The 19,741-nt window shown below is 32.9% G+C and overlaps 1 protein-coding gene across 1 annotated transcript; it reads right to left on the bottom strand.

Moving 5' to 3' along the window:
- Nucleotides 1-250: 250 nt before the first annotated feature.
- On the bottom strand, nt 251-3,235 carry LOC139523327 (kappa-type opioid receptor-like). The gene is made up of 2 exons (XM_071317206.1): nt 1,136-3,235; nt 251-562 (listed from the first exon to the last, which is right to left on the bottom strand). Exons 1-2 carry the CDS (start codon nt 2,152-2,154, stop codon nt 469-471), a joined length of 1,113 nt encoding a protein of 370 aa, XP_071173307.1. The 5' UTR covers nt 2,155-3,235; the 3' UTR covers nt 251-468.
- Nucleotides 3,236-19,741: the final 16,506 nt, after the last annotated feature.

Here is a 19,741-nt window from a genome sequence, read left to right as displayed (position 1 = left end):
AATGTCGACGTTAAGTGACCGTCGTGATAATGCTAGATTGCAAAATTCTGGATTTATTATCATTCACGGTTCACCCATTTTCGTGGATATCATGAGTAATCGTGAACCACGAATTTAAATATTCAACGAAGTATGGAATTTGTATAGTCTTGTATGCATATTTTAACCACCCTAAATATGTCATTTACAACTCGGTACCAAGTTCCTCTTTTAAAACATGAAATGATTATAGTAATGCGTTGACAAATAATTGTATTATTGCATGTATTTAATTTCAATTTCATTTTACATAATGAAGTTATTAAATTAAGTATATTGATATATTAATATATAAATGCATATTGCGTTATATACAGCAACATTAAGTCAAATACAAGGTTTTTGCACAATGTCAATAAAGCAAACAGTCGCTTTTAAGTCAAGGACGGATTCACAGAGATCATTGGATTTTACTATTGTTCTTTCTCTTTACGTCGATTGTGTCGCAGATATTTTTTTAGAATCACTTGAATATTCACGAGATGGTGCAGGTTTGATTGGTTGGTTACTACTTGTTGATATTCTGAAAACAGAAAAGAATAACATATTTGTTTTTATATTTAAACTGTATCATGCTATTTTGAATTTAGAAGATAATAAAATAGTCGATTTTCTTATATTTCGAACTGTATCAATATGTCTTTTAATATAGTTGTATTAAAATGAGATCACGCAAAGTCAAAAACAGCACTTAAAAGGTTAGATGACAAGAAATTGTACCTTGATACTTAATAGAGAACAATTTTGATTCGGAAAAAGAACCACTTCAAGCATCTCGTGTTTAATTGATTTGAAATGTGTCAACAAGTGTTGTTTAATAAGTACATTTGAAAATTTCAATGCTATGTTAGTGCATTTTATTTCTATTGCAGACATATTCCCCCACATAAACTTTGACAAATACCGAAAGAAAACACCTACATTAAATCTATAGTTACTGTTCATGATAAAATATTGAGGAACTTCAACAGTCAATTAATCTTTGACGAAACAACATTTGTCAATTGTTTTATACAGTACTTAAAACCTTGATTTTGTTTGCAATATTTTCAAGTGAAAAATGTAATATTTTTTAAGCATAAAGAAAAATATTTACCTTTGGTATACATTTTTAGTCAGTGCCGTCAATTCTTTTCTGAATTTTTCATTAGTTGCTGTATACAGATAAAAGTTCAGCGCAAAATGAGAATACTGGAAGAGGTAAGTGATTGTCCAAGCTATGTCTAGGCGGCTTTCTGTCGAGGCGTCGGCGCCTGGTCTTACGTGAGAATCTACAATGAAATAGATCGAGATCGGAATGGTTGCTACGATGAAATATGATGTGGTAACGAGCAACATCCATGTGACTCGTTTTGTTGACTTCTGTCTCCTTAGTGGGCTGACACCCGACTGTATTGACATTCTTCTGCGAGTTTTAGTTAGTTTGCTGAGTTCATAGCAGATCAAAGCGTTTAGTACAATCATAATCCCAGCTGGTAGAATTGAGAGAAATACAAAGTCGACGTACACAAATACTTTTTCGTCAAATTCATAGTACTCAGGTGTTAGCGAAGAACAGCTACCTTCGTCGGTTATGCCATTAGTCCAAAAGAAATGTAGGTTTATTCCAATTAACATGATAGCGGCAATCAAAAGTGATACCAAAGTATTTTTGATCGTGATGTCCTTTGAGGCTGTTCTGCGTAGAGGTACAAATGTCTTCATAAAACGAATGACTGTCACTAGGACTAATATCCACGAGGAAAACTGCATGGAAAAGTAAATAAGGAACAAACTAAACCTGCAACTGAATTCGGAAAGTACCCTAATGTCAACTTCAGATGCATATTTAATCAAGTAACGTGTAAGTCCAATAAACAAAACAGTCAAGTCGGTAAATGCAAGAATAAACAGCAATGTGTATGTTGCATTCTTGTAAAATTTGAGTCTGAAAAGTACGCATATGTTGAGAAGATTTCCTACAAATCCGATCATCAGGAATAAAGGTGAGAATATTATCCATGAATATTTTTCAACGTCATAGTACACTGATGTATCGACATCATTAACTACGGTAGAAGCATTAGTTGTAATGCTTTCAAGTAACAATGTAGCTCCAGCTGTTACGTTTGACATTTTTGACTCACTGTGATGAAGTTGAGATCAATCTGTATAATTATGATATTTTAAAAATATTGACACTCAAGCGGGAATATATACTGTATAGATCACGTGGTATAGTGAGCGCAAGTAAACAAACTTGACTTACGGAAACAAACAGCTAGTGTAGTGTACTTAATTTCTGGCAACAAATTATCTTTGTCATACGAGCAGTTAATTGCCTCTTCAATTTTTTACATGTACATGTTTGGACTTTGATATAAAACGGAAAGCCTTTGTAAACATAAGACATGACCACAGCTTGCTATTTTTGAATTTTAACATTAGTACACTAGGTTTGTTTTAGAAATATAATATTTGTGGTGTATGGCGCGTTCGATACCACGTTCTAAGTACAATTCAATATTTTATTTTCCTACCGACACGAGGACATGATAAGTTATCAAGTACATCAGTGGGTATTACTGATCATAACTGCCTTAGACGGATAAACACAAAAAAATAATACCAAGATGATTAGCAATAACGAAAATGCAAACTTTGGAGAGAAAAAAATAAGTAGCTTTTAGGATAATGATGAAACATTATTGTCGTTAGGTAATTTGTTTTTGTATCGCATGATATTTAAAACAGAAACTAGCATCATAATCTGAACTGAAATCACACGATCTTGGAATCATTAGCTTCTGTCTGACTTCGCTAAGTATTATTGTAAGGTCCAAGGACCGAATTTTTAAATAGATTAATCGCAATGGACATATAAGATGATAGTAAATTGAAAAGGTTATATTTTGAAGAAAACCTTGGATGTCACACTTTAAAATCTACATGGTGCATGAGGATAAATAAATGAGACACCAATAGTTAGCGTGATTTACAGAAAATAGTAGCTTAGCTTATATGATTGAGCATGTGTATCCTTTGATTTGCCATGTTGGTTTCTTGTGTTCTTGTTTATTTTTCTTTCCCGTTGTCTATCTTGCTGAAGAAGCCTAGAAAAGGCGAAGGCATTGTTGGTCTCGTCCAATTGATGACTTTGTGGATCTTGCTCAACCCCATTCTCTGACACGATATGGGCATTGTATTTGACATTGCGCTGAAAGTAAAAAAAAAGTGTAATAAACATACATTAATTTCTCTTGCAACAATCTATGTGTTCATTTAAGGTTTTTTAAAGACGATAAAGGCGTCTAAAGGTATAGTGAAAATCCTCGAATGAGATAACTATTTCTTTTTTTATTAACCTCTGGTAAGTAGCAAGTAAATTCTGTGATTCAAATGACAATACTTTGAATGCGAGGAACCAAGTGGTCATGACGTAAAAGCTGGTAGATACTATTGCTCAACCTTATGATAACCTGACTTCAAATCGAGCACTATAAATATTTTATTACTATCAAGCGAATCCAAATGCGTAGTCGTCTTTGGTGGACAGTTGGTTAAAATAGCGATAATCAACACATATGCAGAGTTTGTCATATTTCTTTCGTACTAGGAAGACGTAAAAAGATGTTGATCAAAGTAAGAGTCTTATGATGCCCGTTGATATTAATTACTTAATATGATCTCAGATTTCTTTTAACATTGGTATGCGTTAGTGTCGCTGTTCAAATTTAGTGATGTCGGTTAGATCTATACATTATTTAATTAACGACTGTCAGTATCGCTGTTCGAAAATATATCATTGTACTTGATGTATCAAGTTCTTTACTCGTTGAGGTTCTTTTTTTATATATCATCTAGCAGGACAGTGTCTTTCTTTGCGAATATCTAGTATGTGATTGATGTGGTCTGGCTTTACTTGTTTGCTACTTCAGGTTTATACTAATCGAAGTTAACAAAAAATTATCTTGGTGTAACGGTTACTGTCCATTTTGTAGAAAAGTTTGAAATGTGAAAAAGAATACAACCTCGTTGATTCTGGTCGTATGTGATGACAGTTTTTACAATATCCAAGTTAATGGGTATTTAAGTTGGCAGTCACATACTTCATTTCTGGAAATAATAGTTGAATATGGCATCATAGTATATACATTTGGCATATTACAATCAAATAAATAAAAATGTTGACGTCAGAAGTTTGAAGTTTACAAAATACTTTTACAAGATACTGTTTCTTGATTTGGAAGAGAACTGTATTAAATTTCCTACGTTACAAAGTTGTTGTATTTTCAACATTTCAAGTCTGATAGGATGCATTGTACTGCAGTGAAAAGTTTTAATGTGAACATGAATTAAAGGATCAACAATCATTTAATATTTAAAATTACTTGTAATAAATTACTAAACCTTTTCCAAGGTTATTTGGCTTAACTAGTAAAGTAGTCAATTACACTCATACCCCGTGGACCACTGCATGTAAATTATTTTGAATGTGACGGACGTTTATTATTCGAAGTCAACTGCTGTTGCTGAAATTAGGTAGTTTCGTTTAAAAACGTTGGTTCCTAAAACTGTGTTATGTGCAAAACCGTTTACATCATCAGTTCTAGCATTCAAATCACCAATTACAAAACTATTTAAATTCAATTGATTGATGAATCATTCGAAACAAGGAATGTGTTTTTTTTAATTTGATAGATGTTTTTTGTGTTTTTTGTATAATAAATTGAAGTGGAAATGGGGAATGTGTCAAAGAGACAACAACCCGACCAGAGAACAGACAACACCAGAAGGTCACCAATATGTTTGTTCGTCTTGAGATTGTTACACAGTAATGACTGCTGTAACCATATTTTGCCTATTTTACCGATTATGTCTGATTTGTACACGCATCGTTGTAAACATAACGGAATTTGATGCGACTGTCATACAAGTGAGAAGTTTAGCGCTATATAAATCCACCATTTTCTACATTTGAAAATGCCTGTATATGACAGTTGTTGTCCATTCGTTTGATGTGTTTTATCCTTTGATTTTGCCAGTTGATTAGGGACTTTCCGTTTTGAATTTTTCTCGGAGTTCAGTATTTTTGTGATTTTACTTTTTGAGACTATAGCTCATAAAATAAATCAAAGTTATGAACCCTATAAAAAGTAATATAATTAAAATACCAAAAAAATCCTAGGAAAATAAAAAGACCTGATATAATGAATGGACAACAACTGACATATTCCTGACTTGGTACAGGTATTTTTCTAAGGTAAAAGATACTGAATTAAATCTGGTTTTACAGCTAGCAGAACCTCTCATTCATTTGACAGTCGCATAAAATTCCCCTATATTAGCAACGATGTGTGAACAAAACAAACAGACATATAATAGGTAAAAATATATGTACATTCTGTGTTAAAATTTCAATCTATATAAGAAATAGCAAAAATGTCATCAAAGAAACACAACAAGGCATAAGACAAAGCACATTAGCAAAAATTAAAGACAAGAATACCAAAAAAATACCATAGCACAATAACAATGAAGGGATATATATTAAGTACCGCGCCACGTAAAATGAATGCTACCAAAAATAAACTACACAGTTACTCTTTAATATTCACAAAGACAAATTAAAAGAATACTATAATACGTTATCAAGATAATAAACAACAATCGGAGCTTACACTCTATACTTCAAGACAATCGTTGTGTATTATTTGAAAAGGTGATACGGAATATATTTATCAACAATGTCCTAGTATCTTCCTATGAACTCTTTTTTTTAGACAAAGGACGAGACGTTCTTTGACATACCCCTATAAAAGAGTTAAGTGATTAAATATTAATTTTTACATCCGGTCATTTTTGTAGCTACACTAATTCAGACCAAAGTTTCCTATGAAATGTCAATTGTAAATTAATAGTTATCATTACTTGCATATACACGCCCTTGTATATACTATATTTAGATTAAGGATTAGTGAACAATTTAATTAATTAACCACATGTATTATTGACCCGATATTCTGATAAATACACAATATTATAATTCAAATTTCTCATCTTTATTTGTCTTAAAACTTACCATTAGTATTCCAACATTTTGAATATTTCCGACGATACCTATGCTACTTGTGTGACATTTTCTTTTCTGAAATCGACATTTTCGATTTTGAAAGCTAAATCTATTGGGAAAATATCCTGGATAATTTTATAGGCTTTTTTTTCCTTTTTCGTATTTTCAATCGCAACATTTAGATATTGAGTCGTCTCTACATGCAAATCTCCAATAAATAACTTATCTCTAAGCACTGTTTTACGTCTGACTCCCGGTCTTTTTTAATTGATAGAAAATGGATTTCCCCTTTTCCATAACATACTTGGATATTGATCCGTAATTTGAAACTGTCGAACCTTTCAATTGTTTAGCGCTTCATGTTTCTGCCTATAACCGAATAGCAATAATATATGCAGTATACGGTACTGTGCCTATTTTTCAACGACTACCTTCATTCATTTTCTCAATACGAAGGCAATTTTTAGGTTTAATTCTTTCGGAACTTGGAGATTTTTTTTTTGTGCGATATCACAATATTCCCCTTCGTTTTCCATGATCCCAGGGAAAAGTACATTATCGCTCATATATTCACACTGGATCAATTGTTTTTCATTATGAGGATTTTGATTTGGTTTGAAAAAATTATAATCACAAAAATACTGAACTCAGAGGAAAATCATTTCGGAAAGTCCATAATCACATGACAAAATCAAATAACAAAACGCATCAAAAACGAATGGACAAGAACTGTCATATTCCTGACTTGGTACAGGCATTTTCAAATGTAGAAAATGGTGGATTGAACCTGGTTTTACAGCTAGCTAAACCGCTCACTTGTATGACAGTCGTATCACATTCCATTATATTGTCACCGATGCGTGAACAAAACAAACAGACACAATAGTTAAAAATGTCAAAAATAGGGGTACAGCAGTCAACATTGTGTTATCATCTTAATCACTGAACAATCCTGAATTGTGACTTTTGAATGAGACAGGTTTTTAGAGTCAAACTTAATAGAAGTCATGTCAATACGAATGCTTTACACTGTGATGCAAGTTTGTTTTTTTAATTTCAAATTTGTTTGATTTTTTTAACGATATGGATAGAAAGGTTTTGCTTGTTTGTACATGAAGTACCCGTTTTGAAAGTTTATTGAAATCACCCTTCATTTTACTTAACCAAGTTTAAATTAACACTGCATGATCATAAAATGTTTAAATTAAAAAATAAACAGATTCTAAAAGTAAACTAATTAAGAATAATATCTTGCAAATAAAACAAATACACAAAAGTATGAATTAAATGTAATAGTATCTTCTGTAACAGTTACTCGACCGCAATCGACTTAAAGACTTACATCTTTTTGTTTGAATCAATGTTCGATGTGTCGCAGCCGGCAATTCTGTCTTCTATCCTCGTGCGTGCTCCTTACAACCGGATTTTAAAACAGTAACAACTTGTGAGGCAATATTTCTGTTTAGTAGTGTTTGATGGTTATATTTGTCCTGTTTCTCTTTCCCTGTTGTATACTAGTTTGTTGGTCTTTTTCAACATTTACACTAAATAATTCAAAATTTGGTGACTATGTAAAACGCATCTATCCCGTCGAACTATAGATAAAGGATACTACAGATACAGTTAAGTCAACCTCATATCTTGACTTACATCTAGAAATTGACAATGAGGGTCGGTTGAAAACAAAACTTTACAACAAAAGAGATGATTTCAGCTTTTCAATTGTGAACTTTCCATTTCTAAGTAGCAACATGCTAGCAGCACCTGCATACGGGGTATATATCTCCCAATTGATACGATATTCCCGTGCTTGCATTTCCTATCATGATTTTATTGATATAGGCTTTCTGCTCACAAGGAAGCTAGTAAACCAAGAGTTCCAAATGGTAGAGTTTCTAAATAGTCTCAAAGAGCATATGGCCTTTGTCAGTCTTGTTTGATTTTTAATTTTATTTTTTTGTGTATATTTTAAAGTTAAGTTTGACGTCAATTATCACTGAACTAGTATTCATTTTTGTTTAGGGGCCAGATGAAGCACACCTCCGGGTGCGGGAGTTTCTCGCTGCATTGCAGACCCATTGATGGTCTTCGGCTGTTGTCTGCTCTTTGGTTGGGTTGTTGTCTCTTTGACACATTCCCCATTTCAATTCTCAATTTTAAAAATTGCATACGTATTTTCAATCCCAAAAGTATCTTTGATGTCCTTGTATTCTACAGCAGTTGTCCCATTTGATCACATTTGCAACCCGAAATATTTGCTTGGAAGAGGTATAATGATCCAATACTTATGTATATTTGGACAATGTTGTGTATCATTGCATTGCGTTTAACAGAACAACGGTTGAAAAGAAGTAACTGTTGATTTGTTTTCCGATTTTCTTAATGAAGAATATCAAACGCGAATCCCATCTTTCAAACAGTGCTTTATCGCAAATTCACATCTTGCCGGACGACCTGTAATTTGCAGTTACAAAAGTTTGTGTGCAGACTAGATTCTAATCATGTTTCTATTCAAACTTAACTTTGCATAATAAAATCAACCTCTGTAAATTGACAGATTGCTGCTGCAAAAGGGGTCAATTTAGATTGTTTCGTTGTTTGGTTCAAACAACCACAATTTGATTAGTATTGTTTTCTTAATTGTCACTGTGAACTTAAGGTCCATACCACTTTTTCTTAATTTCAAATAAAATTTATAGAATAAGTTTTCAGCAAGTTGGTTAAAATGGGCTTGCAATTACAAACATGGTAAAGAAACAAAGTACTCAGTGGACTGTAGTTTGGTTTCACTATCTTTTATGTAGCACGTATACGTGTACTGTATTAATCCCCTATCTCCAAGTCCCACATTCTTTTATCGAGGAAGTAATTATTGTGAGAAATAATCTCATCCACATTAAACAAGAACTGTATCTGGTACGTACGGGATCAAAAGTACGTAAATGACCAGGCACATCTGATAAACGGAAGTGAGTATTACTTGTCTTTAATTGAGGAAATGTTTTGAAAATTTGAAAAATTAGAAGGTCATGAATATAAATTAGAAGGTCATGAATATAAATTAGAAGGTCATGAATATATAATTGTATGTGCACTAAGACACATAGCTGGTAACTATAATGTAACAGTGGCTCTTTTCCGGCAATTGTTTCTTTACTTTTGGAAGAAGTACGCTATTGTAAAAATTCTATGAAACATTGTTTTATTGTTTTTAGTTTATTGTTGTTAACGAAAATTTTCCGCGTGCTATTTGTTGAATAGAATAGAAGACTGACGCACAACAGAATCCACAGAAAGGTCACTTGCAACTGCAAGCTTATACAATCCTCATAGTCAATTATCTTATATAAGCGTATTGTTTCTTCTGAACATTTCAAGGTTCCTTCTATATATTGGCAACATAATTAATATACACAAACAAATCAAATATCGTTTCATTTCGGCCAAAAAGGTATGTTAAAACTAATTTTTCAATGTTTTAATTAGCTGACTACAATCATAGAAGTTACCATTAACCTCTTAAAAAATGGCATGAATGATTTCTATAGTGTAAAGCATTAGTTTAATGCCAGTAAAGTAAATGATTTTGATGATCCTTCCAATTCGGTTAACAGTATTGACTTGTCTCTCTACATGACACTTCCACATAATCTGATTAAACCTAAGGTTTCCTATTTGGTTACATGGTCCCTTATGAAAAAAAATCGGCCTTTGCAACTTATGTTATCTGTATTGAAAGTTAAATATGCTAGTTATAGTAACCTGAAGTGTGATGAGATTATTAAAGCAGTAAAATTTCTTCTTGACTATATCTATGAAGGTTTCAGCAATAAAGGGGAAAAATTGTGCCCTTTTAATAGCAGACAAGTTCCTCCTGTATTGCAATGAAGCACAGTGTATAACCTAACTTAGTCAAGATCCTTCTTAATTTCGTTGAATTGATAAATTGAATGTGATATTGTTTTCGTTAAATGATGATTAATTCCCTAAATATACTGCAATTTACGCACTACTAGGAATGTGTTTTTTTAATTTGATAGATGGTTTTTGTGTTTTTTGTATATGTTTGTTTGTCTTGAGATTGTAACAGTGATGACTGCTGTAACCATATTTTTTTTACTATTTGCCGAGTATGTCTGTTTTGTTCACGCATCGTTGTAAAAAAACGGAATGTGGTGCGACTGTCATAAAAGTGAGAGGTTCAGCGCTATAAAACCAGGTTCAATCCACCATTTTCTACATTTGAAAATGCCTTTATCGTCAGGAATATGACAGTGTTGTTGTCCATTCGTTTGATGTGTTTTATCCTTTGATTTTGTCATTTGATTAGGGACTTTCCGTTTTAAGTTTTCCTCGGAGTTCAGTATTTTTGAGATTTTACTTTTCACTAAATGAATCTAATAAATCGCTTTCCTATATTTATTTCTGTTTTACACGGTAACTGTATATTAGTTATTGAATTTGCGAAAAAAAGGGACGATGTTTTGTTCCCTATTGTTAATTTAATTTTTGTTAATACAAAACATATAAAACCGTTGCATCTTTGCGCCTGTCCATTTGTATATTGCGGAGTTTAGCGTGGCGTCAATTTTGCTGAACATTGCTTTTGTTTTTGGGTCAGGTTAAGCCGCCGCCGTGTGTAGTATTTTCTCGCTGCGTTGAAGGCCTTTTGGTAGCTTTATTTTTTGTTCTCCTGTTTGTTTGTTGTTTTTTTGGCACATTCCCAGTTTCTATTCCCTATTCTGTCATATGTTTCAATTAACGTCATCAGTGTATCACTGGTAAATTATAAAGTATCGATTTAATTCAGCTTTTTTTGTTTTCTTGTGCTGTTACAACATTATACCAGGTTATAGAAGCAGTTGATGCCTGCAAACATGTTAAACATCGACACATTATGTCTGTGTCTATCACATCTCGAGAGCCTGTAATTCAGTGATTATCGTTCGTAGTTTTTTGTTGGTTTTTTTGTTGTTGTTTTTTTTTTTTGTATACAAGAACTTGTCTTTGGTATTCACGTTTGAACTATTTCACATATTGTCATGTCGGGCCTTTTAAAAGCTTGGTATATGTTATGGGTCTTGGTGGTCGTTCACGGCCGTGTTGTGACCTCTTGTTGCTAACATCTACGTCATTTTAGTTTGCACCTGATGTTCACACGAGGTCGTGATATATAGGCGTCTCACTGTCTTCTCTTTCATCTTGTCTTTTTTAAGTTGCAGTCCTTGACCTGTTACGTTATATCAAATGTCCATTTCTTTATACCATTGAAACAATTTATATATATCTTTAAAACTTCAAACTAGCAAATTTTAAAACTAAAATCTATTAAAACTTAACATGTGATTTAAATGCACCTGATGCTCACATGAGGTCTTGATAAATAGGCGTCACCCCGTTACCTCCTTCATCTTTTTGAGTTTCAGTCCGACCTTGACCTGTTACGTCATATTAAACATCCACAAGTTTGAACCATTGAAACAACAAACAGGTATATATAATTCAAATTGCAAATTGAATAACTACAAGTTATTAAAATGAAACTTGTGGTTTATTTTTCAACTGACATTCACGTGAGTTTCTGATATATAGGCATCTCCTTGTCTCCTCTTTCATCTTGTATTTTAAGTTGTAATACTAGTTTTGTTTATTCGAACATTGACCTGTTACATCATTTCTCATGACATCTACATGATAATATCTATTGTCATATTTTTTAAGTGAAAGTATTACTCATTTCGTGTAATGACGTGTGATATTTGTAAGAGGTTGATTTCCTTTCAGACAAATCAATATCATATATAAATGACAGATCAAGGGCGTTTTTAGAATTCTACATGATAAAAACAATGAAATGATGTATGATTGCCAATAAGACAACATTTGACCTTAGAACGAAGTGTAAACAAAAAATTGTACAGGTCATCGTACGATCCAGCCTGCAATTCTGACCCAATCTAATACTTCGTCGATAGGTTACTGTCAAACAGTGAGTCAGGATCCCAGGCTACGCAGGATCTTGAATGATAAGGTATACATATGCTCATTGTAAGTTACAAAAGGTCTCTTTGTTCATTGATATAAAGTTTCAGTTTTGAAACCGGTTCCTTACCATGAAGAAAAATCAATATCCCTAGATTTAAATGTTAGTGTACTTTCACTAACAATAATTTATCAATATAAAAAACTACAATAAATAAAGGCAACAGTAGTTCGAAATTCATAAATCGATAGAGAAAAAACAAATCCGGGTTACAAACTAAAACTGAGGGAAACGCATCAAATATAAGAGAACTACGACACAACAAAAACACAACATTAAAATGTTACACACATAGAAGCGAACTATAATAAAACAATGGCCATTTCCCTGACTTGGTACAGGGCATTTTAAAATAAAAATGGTGGGTTTAACCTGGTTTTGTGGCATGCCAAACCTCCCGTCAAAATAAATGATACTCTGGTTCGTTTGTCGATTGTTTATTCTAAGAATGATGAATTCGATTTTCCTAATTGACGTCTTCCTAATAGTCATTGGATCATTCAATGTGAAAACTTCTCTCAATATCATATTTTTTCTTTTTCGTCATAATCAGAAATCCCTAAGACAAGGACGTAGGACTAACATATGTACTTGCCTAAGGGTAGCCTGTGTCGAACTGACCATTGTCAAGAGCTGAAAATATCTCCTGTTTGGCTTTGTGAATGTTTAAAAGGTAAAATTTTAAAAATACCGAACTCTGAGTAAAATTCAAATTGGAAAGTCCGTATTCAAAAGGCGAATCAAAAGCTCAAACATACCAAACAAATGGACAACAACTATAATTTTCTGACTTGGTAGATGAATTTTCTTTTGTAGAAAATACCGGATCAAACCTGTTTTCATAGCTATCTAAACCTCTCACTTGTATGACAGTCGCATAAAATTCCATTATATCAAGTTGCCAACGATGTGTGAACAAAACAAACAGACATAAAAGGTAAAATTGTCAAAAATAGGGGTACAGCAGTCAACACTGTGTTATAACCTTAATCACTATAAAAACACACAAAAGGCATATACATAAAGCACCTTATAAAAAATGAAGGACAAGAATACAAAATTTAACATAGCTCAATAACACAATGACGGGATTTTTACGTACAGAGCCACGTCATAGGTAATAAAACACAACAAGGCATATAGACAAAGTACATTAATTTGTTTTTATAGCGTGTTGCAGTTAATCAAAGGTTACTAATCGATGTAACTTATAAAATATGAACAAAATAAGAACAAATAATAATATTTACATATTTTGTTTTGTTCATAGTAGGTACAATTGAAGTATCATATAATATAATATGAAGTCTTTTAAAAAATCAATTTTTTTTAGTCTAAGATGCATATTTTTTAATTATTTTTTATTGGCTTTGAACTAGCAGTCAGTACTGCGAGTACTCTCAGATCTGTACTTAGTGTCTTTGTTGTGGTGATGTCCCAAGCCAGGAGCCTGTAAGTCAGTTGTTGTCGTTTGTTGCCGTGTAACATATTTGTTTTTCGTTCATTATTTTGTACATAAATTATGCCATTAGTTTTCTCGTTTTACATTAGTCATTTTGGGGCCTTTTGTAGTTATGTGATATGGAATTTGCTCATTGTTGAAGGCCGTACGGTGATCTATAGTTGTTAATTTCTGTGTCATTTGGTCTCTTTGGGAGAGTTGTCTCATTGACAATCATACCACATCTTCTTATTTCTTATGGAAGTCTGGCTCTTCTTTATAATTGGTGAAGAGTCCTGTTGACTGCAAAAACAATGGGAAAATTGGAAAAACAACCTTTAATAGTGATTCTTGAAAAGGCTGATCTGGAAAAATTCTAGACAGCAGCAAATTTAGAGAAAATAGATGGGGGTACAAGAAATGATTTTAACAGAAACATGTGCATCCTATATAAAAAAAAAATCTTTCAAATTTCTCAAATATGTATTTTTTCAATCAATTATAACAAAGAAGTTGAAATAATAAGATTTGTGTTCTAAAAAAAGAGAAAATTCCAAAATTTACAAATTGACAGAATGGCCAATTTGACACAAAAAAACAATAAAATTTTATAAAACTTTCTTACATTAACACCTACTTCTAGTTTTTTTTTTAAAGTTAGATCTATTCAGATTGGTCCACTCTATCTTTATTGAAAGTATGAAAAAAATAAAGTTTAATTGTGAAACTGTGATTTTTTTTCATGATAATAGCCCAAAAATGGATAACATTTGATGAAAACTGAGAAAATCATCAGAATTGGGTACTTTCAAATGGCTGTAGCAAAAATAAATTCACCACCATATGATTTTCGTCACCAATTAGTTTTCTAGAGTCATATATAGACCCAAAAATAAAGGTTCAGAAAAAAAGTTTAATTCAAGACCTTAAAAGATCTATTTCATAAATCAGAAATATCAAAAGTGTATCAATCTAATGATTTAAAAAACATATTTTTTATACTTTTATAATTTTTAAAAAGTGGGACAATCGGGAATAAACCATTTAAATGTCTATGCAATCATATTGCTAAATAAACACCCTACAGGGTCAAGTCATTAACCCTTATAGAAATGAAAAGGCTGAATATTGTTATATAAACATATCAATGTCCTAATCTGAATAATTACTTATTAATTAGTGATGTACTTATAAATTATGCAAAAGTAATTTTTCTTACATTTTCTTGTTAATTCTTAATGTAAGATATATACATTTGAAAAATGAATTCTTTGAATTTATGTTAACAGTTTGACCAATCTAGACGAGAGGGCGATTTAATAGACTTTCAGAAGAGAATTATTGATAAAGGCCTTTTCCATTAATGTTTGTGTAATGTGTGCCTACATGTTTACTTGTCTCATAGTTGCAAGAATAGTACTTTTTCAAATGTATATAACTAATTTATAAATCAAAATGTGTTTATAAATTTCTTAAATGTATTGCAATTGAGTTTGATCACTGAATCCTCTTTAAAATTCAGGCCAGTATTTTATATTACCCAGTATTTCCCAGTATTACCCATTAAAACCCAGTAAAACCCGGGTTTTCCCAGTATTTCCCACTGGGCTGGGCAATACTCATAAAACCCGGGTTTTTGCCAACCCTGCCCGCACCCTAAACAAATGTATACCAGTTCAGTGATAATGGACGTCATACTAAACTCCGAATTATACACAAGAAACTAAAATTAAAAATCATATAGGACTAACAAAGGCCAGAGGTTCCTGACTTGGGACAGGGCGCAACAATGCGGCGGGGTTAAACATGTTATTTGAGATCTCAACCCTCCCCCTATACCTCTAGCAAATGTATTTTTTAGAAGAAAAAAAAATACACAACAATACGCACAGTAAAACTCAGTTTAAGAGAAGTCCGAGTCCGATGTCAGAATAGGTAACAAAAGAGACAATAATACATAAATTGTCTGCATATTGAGTTATATTTACGAATGGTGAGCGAATCGTACATGTTGAGATATATAAACACCATAAGATGGTGACAAGGGAACGTCACCATCTAAAAATGGATAATAAACGATAGAAATGAAAAATCATCTCTTTTATCATAAATTTTGTATTAAGCCCTCGAGGAAAGGGCATAGGTCATTGTGTGTATAAGCTTTATTTAAAGTTAGTTCAACGGGATAAATTTCTTTAGTGTACATACTGAAGTCATCATTATTGAGAGCCAATATAATATCCAAATATCTAAAAGTATTGTCAAAATTTTTTAATCAGATGTTGTTTCGATGGGTCTTTGCTGATTCATATGAAAATATTAAGACTGTCTGCAAGGAGAGGCGCACAGTCCGTTCCCATAGGAATGGCGACAATTTGTTGAAAAAGACTACTCCCAAAATTAACGAATATGTTGTCAATAAGAAACTCCAGCATTCTGCTCACTTGTTCGTCTGTGTAGCATGTTTTACCTTTTGGTTCACTGATATAAATAGCCCGTATGATATCCCAAAGTAATAAATTTATTGCGTATGCTACAATTTTTATGTTGAAAAGCAATGTGGATTATTTCTTTCAGACAATGTTTCGATTACACTTTGGGAATGATGGTAAAAATATAGAACTTATTGCAGAAAAAGATCGAAATTTCAAATTATCGAGAAGTTCTTTAGAGATTTTTAGAATCCGCATATGATTAATACCAATACGCGAGAAAAATGTTTCGTAGTATTTCTGAATAACCTCTACCAATGTTGAAGATCAGATCAAAACTGAGATTTTAAATCTTATGCTTTCTGTAAGATTAGTCGTTTGGCCCCGTAGGTACAGTCTAACTTCCAAATCAAATCTCTGGTGTTTTTTATTAAGAATTTGAAAGTTTATTTTTTTTATTTATGGAAAAGAAATTATTGACTCACTAATTTACCAGTTATGCATAGAATATATTGAATTAAATATAAAACGTCACCACAAACACGAGCAAAGCGAATGATTTGGATAATATTTTCACCGTGAGAAGCGGATAAAGGAACATTCACACCAAAAATAGGCACATTAACAATAGAGAACGAAAAATTCCACTATGAAACTGATATACCGATTTAGAAATGGAAAATTATTGCTGATAATTATAGGTTTTTTTGCTATAAGTTTTCGTGATTAATTTCTTTGGAGTATTATTAGAAAATTCTTGATTTCACTCGTCTATACTTAGGATAATATGACTCAGCTAGATTCTGAGGTAAGTGTTACTAAATTCTTTATTATGAAATTAAATACATCTAGCTTTTACGAATTATAATATAAATTCACATTTACAAATTAGATTCAGAAACCAGTAACAAATGCTTTCTGAGGTTAACATTCGACTTAGACATCTTTCATTAAAAACTGGATATCTTTTTATTTTTTTATTTTTGCATTGCAATTGTTGGGATTCAAATTTACAAAATATACTATAAACACAGTAGCTGTCTCATTGAAGTTGGCACATATTCCCCTTTATTCATAACCAGGGGCGGATCCAGCCATTTTAAAAAGGGGGTGTTCCTAACCCAGGACAAAAGGGGGGGGGGGGGGGGGGGGTTCCAATTACATTTCCCCATTCAAATGCATTGATCGTCCAAAAGAAAGGGGGTTCAAACCCCCGGAACCCCCCCCCCCCCCCCTCTGGATCCGCGCCTGATAACAGTGGCGGATCCAGGGGACCCCTTTTTTGGACGATCAATGCAATTGAATGGGAGCATATAGTTGGAACACCCCCCCCCCCCCCCCCCGCCTTTTACTCTTGGTTGGGAACCCCCCTTTTTTAAATGGCTGGATCCGCCTTTGCATAAGCTAAAGAAATCTTCAGAAGGTCAAGCACTAAATCAAGGTTCATACAAAAGTATTTATATGACAACGATTGTACTTTAAATTTAAATTTTGTTTGTTTGACATTGACTCCACGTCATGTGCTTACGCGCGCCAAGGAAATAAATACTCATAGATCAAAGAAATTTATTTATGTTTATTTGTAATGTACTTCCTACAGTAAAAAGTACATTGACTCAAACTCATCTAGTATACTTGATCATGATCAGTTAGTGCGTCATATCGTTACATTATTTCAACTAAATCTTTGATCAAATTTAGTTAAGTTGGTACAAATACTTTTAAATAAAATCTGACTGTTTTATAGTTTCATCGGTTATGAGTTTGCTATTCAGTTTCATTATGACCATTTAGCTCTTAATGCTTTTGAATGGGGACATATGATTGGAACCCCCTTTAAAAAATACTGGATCCGACCCTGACTTCGTCTCATTTGTTTCATTTCGTCTCATTTGTTTGTCCATACACATGAATGAGTTTGTCAAATAAGAAATAGAATAAGTTAATGTTTAGGATTGGATTTCATTTTATTTTATCACAGATAAGATATAAGCTAAATAATTTTACACTAATTTAGAAAAGTGAAGATAAATACGTCTTTCACTCGGAAATGAAATTATTTCTTAAAAGGTTTTGATTTTATAACATTCCATGCATTCAACGAAGAAACAATGAAGTTAGAAAGAGGGTAACATAATGGACACTCGTCTGTTCGTCTGTTGTCATTTTGTTTTCGTTTAGGATTGTTGCTTGAAGTTAAGTGTTGACTCCTTAAGAAATTCTTTAATTGTGTTATTTTGTGTTTTAATGCCACTTTTAAGCACCGCATTTAGGTTATTTCGTGGCGGCCGATTTTTTATTGCTGGAGGAAGCCGGAGTGCCCAGAAAAAACCACCGACCTTCGATAGGAAAACTGACAATCCTAGTCAAATAAGATTTGAGTCGAGTGCACCCGCACGAGTGGGGTTCGAACTCACAAACTCAGTCTTGACTGGCTAGTGATTAAAGAAGTAACTACTTAGACCACTCGGCCACCGAGGCCCCTCAAATCATCTACATAGCATACTGAATGATTAGAATTGATATAAACCTAACAATTCAAAAGCCTGCTAGTTTGTATAATTGCAAGGGTGCTACGTTAAATGATGGAAAATATAAAACACCCCACCATCTCTCGGCGATGCTCGAAAAATAATGTGTTCTGTCAACAAAACATATGAACATTAAAGTTTCACAGTCTCCTCTTCATCTTGTCTTTTTGAGTAAGCTGTCCTTGGTCTGTTACATCATATAAAATGAATAATTACAAACTATTAAAATGAAACTTGTGATTTATTTTTCACTTGATATTCACGTGAAATTGTGATATATTGGCGTCTCCTTGTCTCCTCTTTCAAAAGATTTTGTTTGTTAAAAGTCTTCATTTGGATCAATATCTACCCTTTTGTTCATTTGATTGTACTTGCTTTTATTTGCAACGTCACGCTCCCGCTCACGAGGAAGAACGTACTCGAAGATCAAACTAAAAAAAATTAAGTGTTTATTTTGTTGTCTATTTCCTATTTTAGTATATTAAATATACGTGAATATGAAAGTATTGTGAACTCAAAAAGTTCATATGTCCTTAAAAACTCGTGGTATCCTCGAGTGAGATAGCTAAGTTTTGTGTTGTTCCACAGCTTGGTCTAACCAAGATTCATTTAGAAATTTGAGCAAGGTATTGTTGGCTCAAAATAGAATTTTTTTTCCCGAACATATTTAGATTTTGTTCTGTTTAACTGGGACGCTAAAAACCAGAGTTCAGTGAGTCTGTCTGTCTTTCGGTGGTATCCATTTGACGTGGCTCTGTACTTAAACATCCCGTCATTGTGTTAATGTTTAAAGATAATTTTTAAAATTGAGAATGCAAATGGGGAATGTGTCAAAGAGACAACAACCCGACCATAGAAGAACAGACAACAGCAGAAGGTCACCAACAGGTCTTCAATGCAGCGAAAAATTCCCGCACCCGGAGGCGTCCTTCAGCTGGCCCCCAAACAATATATATACTAATTCAGTGATAATGAACGCCATACTAAACTCCAAATCGTACACAAGAAACTAAAATTAAAAATAATACAAGACTAACAAAGGCCAGAGGCTCCTGACTTGGGACAGGCGCAAAAATGCGGCGGGTTAAACATGTTTATGAGATCTCAACCCTCCCCTATACCTCTAGCCAATGTAGAAAAGTAATTGCATAACAATACGCACATTAAAATTCAGTTCAAGAGAAGTCAGAGTCTGATGTCAGA

This window comes from Mytilus edulis, chromosome 5, assembly GCF_963676685.1.
Source record: "Mytilus edulis chromosome 5, xbMytEdul2.2, whole genome shotgun sequence".
Lineage (NCBI taxonomy): Eukaryota > Metazoa > Mollusca > Bivalvia > Mytilida > Mytilidae > Mytilus > Mytilus edulis.
Note: the sequence above shows the minus strand (reverse complement) of the source record. Positions and strands in the feature narration are given on the sequence as shown.

Excerpts from the sequence above, each read along its gene's own strand:
- LOC139523327 (XM_071317206.1), bottom strand. The coding sequence starts at position 2,154 with ATGTCAAACGTAACAGCTGGAGCTACATTGTTACTTGAAAGCATTACA. Across the intron at positions 563-1,135 it reads ACTAAAAATGTATACCAAAG|AATATCAACAAGTAGTAACC; the intron begins GTAAATATTTTT and ends TTCTGTTTTCAG.